This window comes from Alexandromys fortis, unplaced genomic scaffold, assembly GCF_014885135.2.
Source record: "Alexandromys fortis isolate MF-2015 unplaced genomic scaffold, M_Fortis_MF-2015_v1.1 scaffold_76, whole genome shotgun sequence".
In the NCBI taxonomy this organism is placed as follows: domain Eukaryota; kingdom Metazoa; phylum Chordata; class Mammalia; order Rodentia; family Cricetidae; genus Alexandromys; species Alexandromys fortis.
Genome location: NW_026067997.1, coordinates 5,483,267 through 5,499,769, shown reverse-complemented (window position 1 = coordinate 5,499,769; position 16,503 = coordinate 5,483,267). Strand labels below are relative to the sequence as shown.

Here is a 16,503-nt window from a genome sequence, read left to right as displayed (position 1 = left end):
TGTGTAATACATTATTTATATATTACTATATATTTATATATGCATGTATATACTTATATGTATATCAAATGGCTGAAAAACACATTAATCTTTTAGTAGCTTTACGCAACTTGGTCTAAATAAATATATTATATGCATAGAGATATTTATATGTATATAGTATGACTGGGAAATAATCTTTTATAGCTCTACACAGCTTGGTAACATTGGGTAATTTAATTTCTCCTTTATACTGGTACCCTGTACTGGTGACAGGCGCTAGAAAGCAAGTTGATCAAAACATAATACCACAGCTGGAGATGGTGTCATATGCCTCTAATACTAGTAGGGGAAGCTGAGGCAGGAGGATCATAAGCTGGAGGGCAGCTTAGTACATATCAAGTTTAAGAGCAATTTGACTAAATACTGATAACCCCATCTCAACAAAACATAACACCCCTAAGCAAGAAAATAAACACATAAGCAAACAAAAACCCATGTGCGTGCACACACACACACAAATAACAACAAAACAACAACAACAACAACAGCAAAACATCCCCCAAACCAGCAATAAAAACCAAACCAAACCAAACTCAAACCCTCCATAACACTTGCCCTGAAAGTGTTCACAGCAGAAACACGAGAGCACCTATAGATTTGGGGACTAGGCGTGGAGAGAAATACTACAGTGGCCTCGGGTTTTGAGACTAGCCTTGAGTTCTGTGTCTTCTAAAGCAGCTGTTTAGCTCTTTTCCTATAGAACGGTGAATGTACACAACTGATCCAGGAATCTCAGCTGCAGTGGCTAGGAACCGCTGTTCTCTGCTACTTCCCTGGGATATATACACTACAAAGATTTCATGTTTTAACCCCATAGTAACCGTAAAGACAAAAGATTAAAAAAAAAAAAAAAACCCAACAGGTTGTGGAAGCCGAAGCTATATACAAAGGTGAGCACAGCTTCTTTGAAGAAGTAATGTTTCTCCTGAGATATGAGAAGTTATACAATATGCCACAGGCAAACACACGTCACACCACAGGGTGAGTGTGGAGTTAAAGGACACCCACATGACCGCAGAGCAGAAGGAGAAGGAGGACTGACACAGGAGGTGGATTAGGGTATAGGCAGCTTTGAAAGCATACGTAAAGTCAGAATTTCCAAAAGCCAATGGGAAATCTTTCAAAAGCAAAGTGATTGATAAATGGTGGTTTCAGAAATTTGGCTTCTAGGAAGCTTTAATCCAAAGTTCCTGTACGTTCAATAGAGCTGTGGAATTCATCTGATCAAATTATAGAGGTGCAAATTTATATTTAGTGTTGGTAGTATTATATGTTTTAACAGACACAATGAAGAGAAGGAAAGGGATGATGGAGCAGAGAGAAGAGGAAGAAATACTTTGAAGACATAATCGGCTTCTGTGAAGTGACTGGCATAGGGGTGCCACTGGAGCTTGTGAAGCCTAAATAATCTCAGAGGGTCCAAATGTTCACTTGTTTTCAGACTGAAAAACAGTATTCAGTTTCAAATACATTCACAGGTCAGGAATGCAAAAGTCATACCTTGTCTTCTTTGGTTCTCTATTTGATTGTCAAGATAGGACAGAGTAAATGCTTTTGAGAAGTAGTAAACTTAATCCTTACATGTGTGTTCCAATTTCCTTGACTTCATGGTGTATGACATCATCAATACAACAATCGGGTTTAAGCTCAGCCACGGCAGCATTGGAGGCTGAAAGGTTTAAACGCTGAGAACTTGTCTGAAGATCCGCCTTGAAAGAAAAGGTAAGAAGTATCCACATGAGGTTGCTCAGACATCTCCAGGGTAAGGATGCGCAGGGGTGGAAAGGCTATGAGGACAGCTGGATGGTTATCTGGGAAGATGACCGGGGAGAGTGGTGGGGGCAGATTTCTGAATTAAAGACCAGCCGGTTCTACGGAGTGAATTCCAGGCCAGCCAAGGCTACATAAAGAAACACTGTCTCAAAAGACAGAAACCAAACAAACAAAAAGAAAGTCTCTAATGCAGCATTGTCTCCTACCTGGCTACTCTCCAGCCAATGTCCTCTTTACCACCTTAGAATGTCTGTCATTTTAACTCTTAGATAGCAGCTCCCTTTTATGTCAGTTATTGACTATAGGCTTTCATTTCCTTTGTAACATGCATTTTAATCTAAAATTACTTTATTTGTGGTTTTTTGTTCTGTTTTCCATACTAGAAATGTCTATAGAGTAGTAACCTCTTGTTTTGTTTACTTCTACGTCACAGTGCCTGGCTGTATTAGTTAGGGTTCTCTAGAGTAACAGAGTTTACAGAATGAATCTCTCTCTCTCTCTCTCTCTCTCTCTCTCTCTCTCTCTCTCTCTCTCCACACACACACCCACACACAAAGGGGATTTATTAGAATGACTTACAGCAGTGATTCTCAACTTTCCTAATACTGCAATCCTATAATACAGTCCCTCATTGTGGTGACCCCAACCATAAAATTTTTGTGGCTACTTCATAACTGTAATTTTGCTACTGTTTTAAATCAAAATGTAAAATATCTGTGCTTTCAGATGGTCTTAGGCTATCCTTGTAAAAGGGTTGTTTGACCCCCAAAGGGGTCACCACCCACAGCTTGAGAAGCACTGACTTAGAGGCCGCAGTGCAGCTAATCTAACGACGGCTGGCTGTGAATGCAGAACAGCAGTTCACAGCAAGAACCCAGTAGTTGGGGCTGGAGAGATGGCTCAGTGGTTAAGAGCATTGCCTGCTCTTCCAAAGGTCCTGAGTTCAATTCCCAGCAACCACATGGTGGCTCACAACCATCTGTAATGGGGTCTGGTGCCCTCTTCTGGCCGTCAGGCATACACACAGACAGAATATTGTATACATAATAAATAAATAAATATTAAAAAAAAAAAGAACCCAGTAGTTGCTCAGTTCACAAGGCTGGCTGTCTCAGCTCGGCTTCAGTTATGCTGGAATCTACAAGAAGTAGGCTCTAATACCAGTGAAGGAATAGACTTGCTGGCAAGGCGAGGGCAAGCAGGCAAAGAGAAATCCTTCTTCTATGTCCTTACACAGACTTCCAGCAGAAGGTGTGGCCCAAGTTAAAGGTGAATCTTGATTACTGCACTCTTCCTCAGATAAAGTCACCTTTCGATAAGCAGCTACTTGGGACAAATGTATCTTCACATCTTATGCCACGCGGAGAGATCTATCCATATTTATATACTTTCCCCCAGAAGTCTTTCTCACCAATTTTCCAATCCAGCTCTTTCACCAGCCGTCAATTCATTGGCTAGAGCACATGAATCAGTGAACAACTGCACATGTGGCCATTTCTCCTTACAAAGAAAATGTATGGCCATGTGCCCAGAGTTCTGGCCACTGTGAGGACTTCCCTTCACTGGTGTCCCAGCTGTGCATTTCTGGGTGGTGCCTCCACAGTGTGCTGGACCATCAAGAAACCAGACTCTAGTCTTCTCTTCCTCAGTGAATGCATCACAGGGACACCCCAAAAGACTATAGATGCAAGCTTGGCAGCAGATGATCTGTTGGGGGAGGCCGCTCATTTGTTCCTGGTCACCCAGACTCCAGAAATAATCACACAGAAATCTGTATTAATTGCAATACTGTTTGGCCAATCGCTTAAGCATATTTCTGGCTAATTCTTTTTATTTTTTTATTTTTTAATTTTTATTTTATTTTATTTTTTTTCGAGACAGGGTTTCTCTGTGGCTTTGGAGCCTGTCCTGGAACTAGCTCTGTAGACCAGGCTGGTCTCGAACTCACAGAGAGCCACCTGCCTCTGACTCCCGAGTGCTGGGATTAAAGGTGTGCACCACCATCACCCGGCCTGGCTAATTCTTATATCTTAAATTAACCCATTTCTATTAATATGTGTATTACCACGTGGCTGTGGCTTATCGGGTAAAGTTCCACAGAAGAGTGCAAACATGCTGTCTGGTGTTCTCCATCTCTTTTGTTTAACACGATTATTCCTAGTTCCATTCACTTTCTTGCAAATGACAGAAATTCCTTTTCTTTACAGCAGAACAGATCTCTTGTGTATATATGCCACATTTTCTCTACCCATTCACGCACACAGTGACTTTTTACTTCCTTTATCCAGGCCCTTTCTCTTTTGAATACAGTTCAAGCTCTTAAGAGACTGGACACTCCAGCATTTGATTTCCCAACCACTCCAAGAGTTGTCTAACTGTTCCATTTTCTACAGAGCACCCCCACAGTGATCACCGCAGCCTTCCTAAAGAAGCTGACTACTTCTAGTAAAAGCCCAGTGACACTAAAAGGTTTTATGTTTTGTGCTGTGGATGGTCTTTCTGTATGCTGTGAATATGTGTTGCTCTCATTGGTTGATAAATAAAACTTCAATAAGGCAGGATAGAGCCAGGTGGGAAAACCAAGCAGAGATACAGGAGAAGGGTGGAATCTGGGAGACACCAGCCAGCTGCTGAGGAAGCAAGACGTGTTACAAAATGAGGAAACACGCCATGAACCACATGGCAAAGCATAGATAAGAAATATGGACTAATTTAAATGTAAGAGCAAGCTAGTAAAAAGCCAAGCATTTATAAGTAATATTAAGCCTCTGAGTGTTTATTCAGGAACTGGAGGGTGGGAGAGAAACTTCTAATTAGTTTTGTTTTGTTTTTTGGCTAAAATCTTAGCCTGGTTTTCAAGACGCTACACTAAACAGCTTTACCACCTGACATGGCACGTGAGATTTAGTTTTCATCTACAAGAATACACTGTTTCTGTCCCCCCCCCCCACCGCGCCCTATACTCTTCCTCTAATCTGACCTCTTTCTCTCCTCTACTGTCCCTTCCTGCAATGAGGAAGTGACTTCTAGTGTATTTCCCCCTAAGTCTTCCAAGTACTATTATGTTAGTTAACCACACACAAACACTGCAACTATCATTCCACTGAATAGTCATTTTCTTAGCCAAGCCAACAGAAATCCTGAGCAGAAGGAAAATGTTTCTGGGTCCTCCATAATATTTGGCACGCATCAGTGTTTGTCAATGACATTTAAAAGTCTAGTACTGATCATGCCTTTCAATGAAGTTCCCAAGGCTCAACAGAAATAAAAATATACCTAAATAAAATGCTTTGTAAATAAGAATGCCACTTACCTTCACCAGTATATCTTTTACAACTTGATTGCTGTCATTATGAACACTGATATAACTGGAAAAGGTCTCTCCCAAAAATATATTCCTATGAAATGAAACAGCATTTTAGCCAGAAATTCATTCAGTCATTAAGAGAATCATTCTGTTCAAGTAAGAATTCAGGTGGAAGAAAATTTACTGAAGGTTCAAGGAAATATTTCTTCAGTGTTATTTTCATTGGGCACTTCAAAATGGGAATGTAATGACACATGCTATAATACAGCTGCCAACCGCTACATACATTTCTGGACATCCTGGAAATAATGGCCACTAGAAACAGAGCTGGCCTGTCATAAGATTTATATCTGAAAACACTAGAAAATGTCATTTTCATTTTTTAAATAACTTACGCTCTAAATCTAGATGTTCCAAGTTAATCCATCTTGGAGAACTTTTCCATTATTTTCCTAATAGAATGACTACTGGTTTAACACTGTAAAGTTTTTTTTTTTTTTGAAAAAACTTGTATTAACTTCTATGTGTGCAGGTGTTTTCCTTGCAACTATGTGTGCACACATGCATGCAAAGCCTGAGCGGACCAGAAGAGTCAGATGTTGTGATAGTTTGAATGTAGTTGGCCCTATAGTCTCATAGGGAGTGATATTATTAGGAGGTGTGGCTTTGTTAGAGTGGGTATGGCTGTGTTGGAGAAAGTGTGTCACTGTGGGGACGGGCTTTGATGCTCAGGCTACTGTCCCACGTCACAATTGACTTCTTGTTGCCTACAAGATGTAGGACTCTCAGCTACTTCAACACCTGCATGCCACATGTTCCACCATAGTGATAATGGACTGAACCTCTGAACTATAAGTGAGCCATCCCTATTAAATGTTTTCCTTTATATGAGTTGCCTTGGTGTCTCTTAACAGCAATAGGAACCCTAATTAAAGACAGATGTCCTGGAATTAGAGTTACAGGCAGTTGTGAACAGCAATATGGATGTTGGGAATTGAACCCAAGTCCTCTGGAGGAACAGTCTGTGTTCTTTTCTTTTCTTTTCTTTTCTTTTCTTTTCTTTTCTTTTCTTTTCCTTTCCTTTCCTTTCCTTTCCTTTCCTTTCCTTTCCTTTCCTTTCCTTTCCTTTCCTTTCCTTTCCTTTCCTTTCCCTTTCTTTCTTTCTTTCTTTCTTTCTTTCTTTCTTTCTTTCTTTCTTTCTTTCTTTCTTTCTATCTTTCTTTTTGGTTTTTCAAGACAGGGTTTCGCAGTGTAGCCCTGAAACTCACTCTGTAAATCAGGCTGGCCTCAAACTTACAGAGATCTGGCTGCCTCTGCCTCCTGAGTGCTGGGACTAAAAGCGTATGCCACTACCGCCTGCTCAGTCTGTGGTCTTAAGGGCTGAGCCACCTCCCCAGCCCCCTACTCTATATAATTTTAATAGTTTTATATCAATACATTTCCATGTCTCCAAAATACTAGTTTATGATCACACCTTATAAGCTTAGGAAAAACAAAAACACAAAACCCATATCAAACTCAAAAAAATTCCTTTTTGTCTCAAATTCTTTCAGTTGTGAATATTTTTAATTTTAAATTCATTGATAATATAGAATAAGAGAAGAAATAAAAAAAGTTTAGAGTGGATTAGCTAATAAATCTGATAATATCTATAGGGAGACAGGTGTGAGTGGAATGCAGCCCAGTAAGAGAGCTACTCTGAAAAAGTTAGCAATGCTGGTATATTCAACTAAAGGTATGTACCAGTTGCTGCCAGTTTTTAAGACCTAGGGCTGGGGTATGTTGACAGCGCTGTGGTAGAGCACAGAGTCACTGGAGGTTAAGACCTAGGGCTGTGGTAGAGCACAGAGTCACTGGAGGTTAAGACCTAGGGCTGGGGTAGAGCACAGTCACTGCAGGTTAAGACCTAGGGCTGGGGTATGTTGACAGCGCTGTGGTGGTGCTGGGTAGACAAGACCCATGGCTTTAGTTACAACACAAAGAACAAAGTTAAAATGCTATCATCATTTTAGAACCACTATCATTAAGAGCAGTTTGTATGTGTTTACCATTTACTGCACAATCGGCACTTTCCTACCCCGCATACAAACATGACAGACAGCTTTTGGGTATTGCTGCACATCTTATGTAAATGGATTATTCTTACCCAAAATTTTGGGGTAAAGTCAACATTTCTCCCAACATTAAAATCTCTGCACCATTTACAGTTGAAGGATCGTCTCTCATTAATTGGTTAAAGAGATCACCTGCAGCAAGAGAAAAACAGAATTCTAACATCTACCTTTAATGCCAGTTTCGCTTATGTAAAGAAATGGGGACCAGTGGGCAGCTTGGTGGGACAGCACTTGCCTAGTATTCACAACGTGACCAGGCAAACTTTTCCTCCATCTCGTCTCAGCTGGAGCTATCTTTGATTTAACCTGAAACTGCTTTTCCCTGTTCTACACCCATTGTGAAAAGTCCCATGGGAAAGTCCCCAACCCTGTTCTAGAAACTCAGGGTTGAAAAGCTCCAGCTGGAACTGCATGTTTTTGGCTTCTGTTAAAACTGCTTGCTGGCTTTATACTTTCCCTTGCCATCGCCAAACAGGATGCAGTTTTTCTGTGTTCTCTGCATTTCAAAGCTCCTTGCAACATGCATGTGAGGCTGCTCTGTGAGAGTGTTTCTCTCCAGGCCTGCTTAAATCAGACTCTCAATTCAGACTTTGGGCTGAGAGGCCTTTGTTTCTCTAAACTGCAGCAATAAAGCCTTGGATTTGATCCCTAGCACCAAGGGCAGGTAGGTGAGGGAGGGTGTCAGATTTCCTTTTAATCTGAACAAAAATAGTATTACAATTTTAATTTTTATCTTCTTCAAAACAGATACAACTGGGTGTAGTCACACAAGGCCAAAATTCTAGTACTTAAAAGTGGGAGGCAGGAGGTTTTGAGATTTAAGCCCAGTCTCAGCTTCATGGTGCTAGGGCAGCTTGGGCTATAAGAATCTCTTTTTCAAAAGAAAAAAACTGAGATATAATATTTATACTTTTCAATACTGTAGCACTGAAATTCAACAAACATTACGATACACGATGCCATTTCTAAATCTTTATTATCACAAAATTCATCTAAAAAAAATCTAGCCACGTGGTATATGCCTGTAATCACAGTACTTGGTAGGTTGGGACAAAGGAGCAAAGCATTCAAGACACTTTGGGATATGCAGTGAGACCCCGTTCCTCAAATAAAACAGAATTAAACAACCAAAAAAAATCTGATCTCACAGAGAATAGATGCTTCAAAAACAATGGAAAATGCTAGCCATAAAACATAAATGCCCTTTAGAAACACCAATATTTCTGAACAGAATGCTAATGCGTATTTGAGCGCACAGGTAACATTCTCAGAGTGTTAGGATATCAATGTATCTTAAACTAAAACTCTCCTGTTATCAGAAGATGACATCATCTTAAGCTGTAGGTTACAAAGGAGCCCATCTCTCAGACGGCCACCATTCACACGGTACAAATACAGGCAACTTGGAATTCGGCAAATGTTAGTATAGGATTGGCAAGGGTAAACCTCTTTCAAAATAATGTGGGCAAACCAAGCGTCAACCTTTCTTTACATACCAGGCAAGTCTTTCTCTTCACATGTTACGGGAATGTTGGTGAACAAAGTAGGCTTAGTCAATCGCATCACTGTAAATTAGGAAAGACAGAAAATTTAAACTGTTGAGGGTTAACGTTCAAGTCGACTGAGCAGCATCCATCAATCCCTTGCTGACATAATGCAATCATAATATTAACTATTAGTACTAACACTATACTCCACAAGTATATTAGTATTATTATCTCCATCATGTAAACAAGGCAGACAATGCCTGCTGGAGGAACTTTGCATATCACGGATAATATATAGTAAAATACAGAGTGGCAGAACCTAAACTAGAACCAGATGGATTCATACTGTTCAGAGTATCCCCCAAACAGTTCTTACTTGTAAACTTGGGGTCACAAAGATGAACCGTCTTATTAAAAATATCCCATTGAAATCAAGCAGGACTCTCCTCCAAATAATGTTAACCAACCGCTCAAGACATGACATGGAGTTGGTGACTACAGCCTTTACTCTTACTTTTTTTTTTAAAGACTTATTTATTTATTTACTCATTTATTTATTTTCATGTACATGAGTGTTTTGCCTGGACGTGTGTACATGTACATGTGGGTGCCTGGTTAGGAGAGGTGATAAGGTTCTTTGGAACTGAAGTTATGGAAGGCTGTGAGCCACTATAATGGAATCTGGTTCCCATGCAAGGGCAGTCTATAAGTGCTCTTAACCCTTGAGCAATCTCTCCAGCCCCCAATCTTACTGTTATCTAGGAAAATAGAAACAAAAACCATTAAAATCATTAACTATAATCTGAAGATGAATAGGTACCCTGAGGGAGGTGTACAAAAGGTAGCCTTCTAAATTTTAAGAGCTAAAATTCAAAGCCCGTCTTCATTGTTCTGTGATTTAGAGAGGATCTCATGAAGCCTCCATGGGCTCCCTCCCATTCTGCACCCTCCAGCCTTAGAGCTCCCGGAACGAGACTACAGGTGTGCACTGCAGCTCTATGCACTACATCACTGGGCAAGCAGAGTTACATACATAGCCCACTCCTTAAACTTTTTTTTTTAATTTTTTTTTATTTTTTGAGGCAGGGTTTCTCAGTAGCTTTTTTGGTTGCTGTCCTGGAACTAGACCAGGCTAGCCTTGAACTCAAAGATCCGCCTGCCTCTGCCTCTGCTGGGATTAAAGGCGTGCGCCACCCCTGCCGGGCTAAATTATTTTTAACATCTTCTTAAAGGCAGGTAGCTAATTAGGAAAAAAAAATATGATATGGCTGCCTCTTTCCTAGAGTGCTGACTGCATTTTTTCAAATGCTCTCACTGATTTATCTTTCCATATTTATCTTTGTTTCCCTAGTATATTCTACATGTGACTAAGTAGTGGAATTTGGAAACAGTGTAATTACTTGCATGCAGTATAGATATCGAATCAGAATCTCACTAGTCTCATAATTCTGGCCAAGCAAAATGAATATGCAATTGCACTTGGCCCAGTTCACTAGTTCATGACTTTGGCCTTTATGATACCAGCTAACGGCAGATCACCTAGCCCCAGGGATCCACATATGGCACTAAGGTCAATTCCTAGACCAGAGGGGTGAGTGGTGGGCAAAAGCACACCAGACTTGATGACCTCAGCTCAAGTCCCAGGAGCTACATGGTAGAAAGAGAGACCCAATCAATCACTGCAAGCTGTCCTCTGACGTCAATATATATGCACTGTGGCGTGTGCACTAACATGCAAATGAGCAATAAATAAATGTAACTTAAAAATAAAATAAAAGCCTTCTAGAGCCAGGCGATGGTGGCACACGCCTTTAATCCCAGCACTTGGGAGGCAAAGGCAGGCGGATCTCTGTGAGTTCAAGACCAGCCTGGTCTACAAGAGCTAGTTCCAGGACAGGCTCCAAAGTCACAGAGAAACCCTGTCTCGAAAAACAAAAACAAAAAAAGCCTTCTAGATTATAACAGTGGGTCTAAGTTCTCAGGCCTTGACAACCTCTTAAGACTCATCTAGGTAGATGGGAAATACTTTTCTCCTTTGGATCACTATGCTATTTGAAGGAAAAAAAATCTATCTCTCAGTTTTTACTTTTATTGTTTTTCAGAGAAGTAGAAAGCAATTCATCCAGAGTAAGTCAGAAAAATTTAGATCTTCGGCATATGAAAACAAAGAAGCTCTTTTTAGCTCTTGGATTTAAAAAACTGTTAATAGCCTCATTGTAACTTACATTTTTAGTTCTGTTATAAATACTTTAAAATAACAAAACTATCCAACTTTTAATCCTTAATTGGAAACCTTGTAATAAATTCTGAAAAATATAAATCAGACATACTGTGTGAAGACTTAATCTTACACATACCCCGCATTATACTTAGGTGAGTTAAAAAAAACAAAGCAAGAGACTTTAAGGATTCATTAAAATTCAGTCCATTCATTTAAAATCAACCAGTGGTGATAAAGATTAGAACACTTACTTTTAATTTTAGTACAGACAATAATTCATCACAGTTCACTTAAAAGAACACCAATGAACAGAATCTAGAATGTTTCTGACTTGATTGACAAGCCTTGGAATCATGTGACATTTATTTATATATTGAACACAAACTGTCTACATATCAGACAACTATTTCTTCACATTATAAAGGAGCATCAAATTTTCAAAGTCACTAAAATTGCAGTGACAGTAAAATTAATTCATTTTATAATGTCAGTCCATATTCATTTCATTCAGAATATTTTTCTGATAACCAGAATTCATTACATACTAAAAATAACACCATATTTACGTACAAATAAATTAATCTTTCCAATAAGAGATAATCTTTCTTTAAGAAGACCTCCTACATATTCACAGTACATAATATCACAGAACACCCATATCTGGCCTAACTGTCTCTGGATGGTGGCATTACACGAGGGAAGTTCATTGTGCCGGATGAGGTGATTGAGTTTTGTCCAAATGTCTTCCAGAGTCTGCTTGTTACAAACATTGTGTTCTAATGTCCATCTTGCTCTATGAAGGGAGTGCAAATGTAATGTCTTTAAACTATCTCGCAATTTCTTAGACAAAGGAAAACTCTTTTCTGGACAGTGTTTGCTGGCAAGTGAAATGCTCCAGGATCTTTTCTGGTGCTGATTCTCGTTTCCTGAATTGCTACCTAAAGTTCCAGAATTAGTCTGCTCGTGCAGTGCGCGTGACTGGAGCAGGTGCTGCGTTTCCACACTAGGATGGAACTCCAGAAGATCTACTGTGCAATCGTAGCTCTGAGATTTAACACTAGGTTCTGAAATGGCTAGGCACTCTTTTACACTCTCAGCAGCCTCTCTAGAAATGACTGGTGGTAATCTTTTAGGCTTGAGCGGCAGTTTGGACCCATCTTGTGGAAACCAAGGAATAAATCTTGATAGCGGGTGGGTTGGAAAGTCCTGAATTGCCTTTTCTGCAATTTTTGCCAGCTGTGTGGGATCTTTTTCATATGGCCGATAATGCAGTATCACTTCCGTGGTCATTCTGCAGTAATCCATTAACTCTTAATGAAGAGGAAATTCCTTAGCCGAATTCTTCAGAGCTAGAATGCAATTTATTATTTATAAGACTGTCTTTCGGGTCAAATCAGAAGAAACAGGACCTAAAGTGGAAGTATTGCAAAGAATAAGATTTGGCAGGGACAGGCGGCATACAGACAGGAAGGGAGGAGAAACCAAAATCCATTCCCCGTATGGTATTTGTGAACAAAGTGCTGTGGCAAATGTGAATATGATCACAATACTTGAAAACCCTTCTCACAACATTAAAGTGTCTGAATTAGATTCCAATCAAGATTATATATAGCCTGAAAATACTGATAGTTAATACGTTTAACTAAGTAGATATAAAGGATTTTGAAATACTATCATTAAAATATTGATAATCATTGTCCCCAAACCATAAGAGGAACATGCCCATCTATAACTCCAGCTCGAGTATTTGACACCCTCCTTTGGCCTCCGTGGGCACTGAACAGACCTGGTGCACAGACACAGATACATGTACAGACAAACATGTAGGAACATATCCATATAAAGTCTTCTAAAAAACATTGTTTTTAAAAAAGAAAACCGTGACTTCAAAATTAAGAAAACTGAAATTACTACTTTTTTTTTTAATTTTGTTTTGTTTTAGTTTGTTTGAGAAAGGGTTTCAAGAAACTCTGGCTATCCTGAAACTTACCACATAGACCAAGATCCACTTGCTTCTGCTCCCCTCTCTGCTGGGATTAAAAACATGCAACATCCTGCCCATTTCAAAATTAGTAGCTTAAAAAAATGTATATAGGATAAAAATGATATGATTATACTCTAAAATTTTATAAATCCTACCAATACAGAGGTAGACTATTTACCCTCTTTCTCTATAATAAACATCGAAAACATGAAAATGGATTAATTTTGCAGGTCAATCCAGATAGAAAATAGAGGTATGACAAAGTCTTCTTGGTATAAAGGTGGTATCTAAGTAGCATTTAGATGAGGTTTATGACTCCCGAAGCCAATGTATGGCTTCCTCACCGATGCCAAGGAAGAAGAACACAACACAGAAGTTCTCATGATGTACCAAATTAAAGCAGCGACAGGAAGTTCCAGCAAAGAAGGCCTCGAGAATGGAGCCGGCCAGGATCTATCTGATCTACAAGTTGAGCTTCGTAAGGGGTCCAAAGCTGAGTATAATAGAGGCTCTTCTACACACACACACACACACACACACACACACACACACACACACGAGCGCACACGCACACGCGCACACACACACTTCTACTCTCAAAACATGAGAAAACTAACCGGATGCAGGCTCTTACACAGCCAGGCTAACTATGCCCCACATTCTTTAAGTAACTGATAATCATCACTTCTTGGCTTTTTTGGGCCATGATTAAGGATGAAGAATTAATGAGTATCTTTTTCTTCTCCCTTCTTTATATCTTTCATGGTAAGGTAGGGTATTGAGAATTCTTTTATTGTTGTCTGTACTTATTCAGTGATACACACAAGAGACAGCAAACTAGCCAAAAATCCAAGCAGAAAGAGAAGAATCAAAAATCAGGAACTAGCTGAAGATAAAGTTAGATTGTAATCTTGAGAATAATCTTTAGAAACAGTTTTCCCCTTGTACTGTGTTTTAGGTACTAGCTGATTATGACCTTGGGAGTGGTCCTGAGAGGCAGGGAGTTGCCCCCTTGTGATCTTCACTGGTATTTTTGGATTTTTCTGTGACCCACTCCGTGCCAATTCCGGACCACTGGGCTGTGGTTTCTTCCCTTAAAAATCGCTTCTCCCAGCCTGGAGATGGTGGCGTATGCCTTTAATCCCAGCACTCCGGAGGCAGAGGCAGGCGGATCTCTGCCAGTTCAAGACCAGCCTGGTCTACAGAGCTAGTTCCAGGACAGGCTCCAAAGCCACAGAGAAACCCTGTCTCGAAAAAACCAAAAAAAGAAAAAACAAAACAAAACAAAAAACCCCCAAAAAATTGCTTCTCCTGGTCACTCGGGGTCGAACTCTCCCCCTGCATGGGTTACGAGTCTCGGTCCCAGTGCACTGGTTCCCGTCTCATCTTAGCCTTAAAGCCTCGTGTGATTGCAGCAAGGACGGTCTCTCGGGAGTTACTGGGGGGGTGGGGGTTGTGTTATCCCGGGACTTGAGGGAGAGTCTCCCAGCACTGGGGGTCTTTCAACAGCTGTGACCCTGTCTCAAAAAAGAGACAAGTGATGGAGAGAGTGAGAGAAGAGAGAAGGCTGAAGACACAAAGAGTAAAAAGGTATTATCCTAACGTTTAACACATAAGAGAACAAAGTTAAATGGCAGTTTAAATGGTATGCTTGAACAGTCAATATCAGTAAAACTAAACCCCGTGAAATTCTTTATTATCTAGCACAATGCAGACAAAACAGTATCAATGAGGTTTAATATAAAGTTGATGTCCTGTTAGTCTGATTAAGTATTGTTTTCTAGGCATTTTGTGTTTCTAAAAATAAAAAATAATAACAAATAAAATTCCCTATCTGTAGCACGAATAATAAAAACCCAGACATAGATATTGGGATTCAAACCGAAAACCAGAAAAGCAATGCAGTCAAGTCACTAGAAGTCTTACCTCTACCAAGGCTGGGTGAGTGCAGACTAAGCCTCTCTCTCCTCCCCCTTTCTATTCCCTCTAGTGTTGGCATTAAAGGGGTGTGACTCCCTAGTACTAGGATTAAAGATGTGAGGCACTACCACCTGGAGATTGTTTGTGCACTGATCTTGTGTAGCCCAGGCTGGCCTTTAACTCATAGAGATCTATTTGCCTCTGTCTCCCAAATCCTAGGAGTAAAGGTGTGTGCTACCACTGCCTAACCTCTAGTGGCTTAGCTTTGCCCTTCTGGTAGTCAGGCAAGTCTTATTTATTAAAACATAACCTATCACTGGAGTTTTTAGTAGTGTCAAAATTGTGTGAAATTATACTTAACAACTAATATGACTGTTAATAGTGTCAGAGTTGCCAGGCAGTAGTGGCACACGCCTTTAATCCCAGCACTCTGTGAGTTCAAGGCCAGCTTGGTCTAAAGCTAGTTCCAGGACAGGCACCAAAGCTACTTAGAAATCTGGTCTTGAAAAACAAACAAACAAAAACCCAAACAAACAAAAAAGAATTGTGTCAGAGTTGTGTGAAATCACACTTAGCATCTAATATAACTGCTTTAAATTCATATAGAAGTCATCAGGCAACAGAGGTATTAGATATAAATCCTTGGCATTATCACGCGATATTACCTACAGATAAGGGAAAGCCCGGTAACTTTGTCCTGTCACATGAACGGATCAAAGAGTAATAAAAATTGCTTTAAACGCCAGCTGAAATTTACATTGGTTCACAGAGATCTCCCCAGCAGGGTCGAGGCATGAGCTTTTGGGGATAAAATCTGGTGTCTGCGGTAGCACAGACCACAGTGGAATTTAGGATTGCATTTCAATCTAGAAGGCGTCTCTCAGTACCTAGCAAGAGACGAGCCCTTTCGTGTTTAATGATAAGGCTTACGTAGGAAATCTTTCAAATACTGAAGGGGGGGGGGGAGAGAAAAAAAAAAGAGTAAAGAGACTCAGGCTCGTAACAGTTTACCTTTTAGAGCCAGCAGGTGCTCCTGTTTCGGAGGATTCACTTCCATCTTGACAGGCACTTCTGATCAGTGGCTCACCCTTGCGTCGGAAGGAAACTAGAAAGCACAAGTCCCGGAAGACCCGGCGTCAAAAGCACGCCCAACTTCTTTCTGCTCGTAATAACTTAAATTTTCTTTGCATTAAATCCGTTTCGGCACCAGTGAAAATCTCTTTACGAAGACCATTCCTTCCCTCAGAATGACACAGGCTGACTCCAAAGAGCCACTTTTAGCTGACAATAAACGGGCTTCCAAAACCACGGGTGGGGGTGGGGGAATACTCGAGTGGCATGCTGGGATATGTAGTCTATTTTATTCAAATTTGGCAGAGTCGGGGGCGGGGATTAGCTGATTCCTTCAGTCTGACTCGTTTCAGTTCTGGGAGAAAAAAAATCATTACAGGAGCGGCACTTTCACCCTAAAATTTTATCCATGCCCTATCCGTTCTTTTTATTTTCTCTCTTCCCTCCATTTTTCGCAGGCACCTTCATGAAAAACAAAGCGTCCGCGCGCAAGCCGTACAGCCAATGACTGGAGGGAAGAGGACAGGCCGGAGGAGGCGGAGCTGCGCCACGCCTGTACTGCGCACGCGTGCCCGGCGGCTCGC

At 40.5% G+C, this 16,503-nt stretch overlaps 2 protein-coding genes across 5 annotated transcripts in view; both read right to left on the bottom strand.

Moving 5' to 3' along the window:
* The window catches only part of Trappc13 (trafficking protein particle complex subunit 13), a 33,348-nt gene extending 17,341 nt beyond the window's left edge, over positions 1-16,007 (bottom strand). For all 4 annotated transcript variants that reach the window (XM_050160448.1, XM_050160449.1, XM_050160450.1 and 1 more), the window contains exons 1-5: positions 15,860-16,007; positions 8,733-8,801; positions 7,269-7,368; positions 5,129-5,213; positions 1,624-1,751 (exon numbers count right to left, since the gene is read on the bottom strand). In XM_050160448.1, coding sequence (XP_050016405.1) covers positions 1,624-1,751; positions 5,129-5,213; positions 7,269-7,368; positions 8,733-8,801; positions 15,860-15,905 — 428 coding nt within the window. In that variant the 5' untranslated portion in view covers positions 15,906-16,007. The remainder of the gene's footprint in view (positions 1-1,623; positions 1,752-5,128; positions 5,214-7,268; positions 7,369-8,732; positions 8,802-15,859) is intronic.
* Positions 10,710-15,994, bottom strand: Shld3 (shieldin complex subunit 3). Its single transcript, XM_050160455.1, has 2 exons — positions 15,860-15,994; positions 10,710-12,353 (listed from the first exon to the last, which is right to left on the bottom strand). The coding sequence occupies exon 2, from the start codon at positions 12,247-12,249 to the stop codon at positions 11,482-11,484; it is 768 nt and encodes a 255-aa protein (XP_050016412.1). The 5' UTR covers positions 12,250-12,353; positions 15,860-15,994; the 3' UTR covers positions 10,710-11,481.
* Positions 16,008-16,503: the final 496 nt, after the last annotated feature.

Excerpts from the sequence above, each read along its gene's own strand:
- Shld3 (XM_050160455.1), bottom strand. The coding sequence starts at position 12,249 with ATGGATTACTGCAGAATGACCACGGAAGTGATACTGCATTATCGGCCA.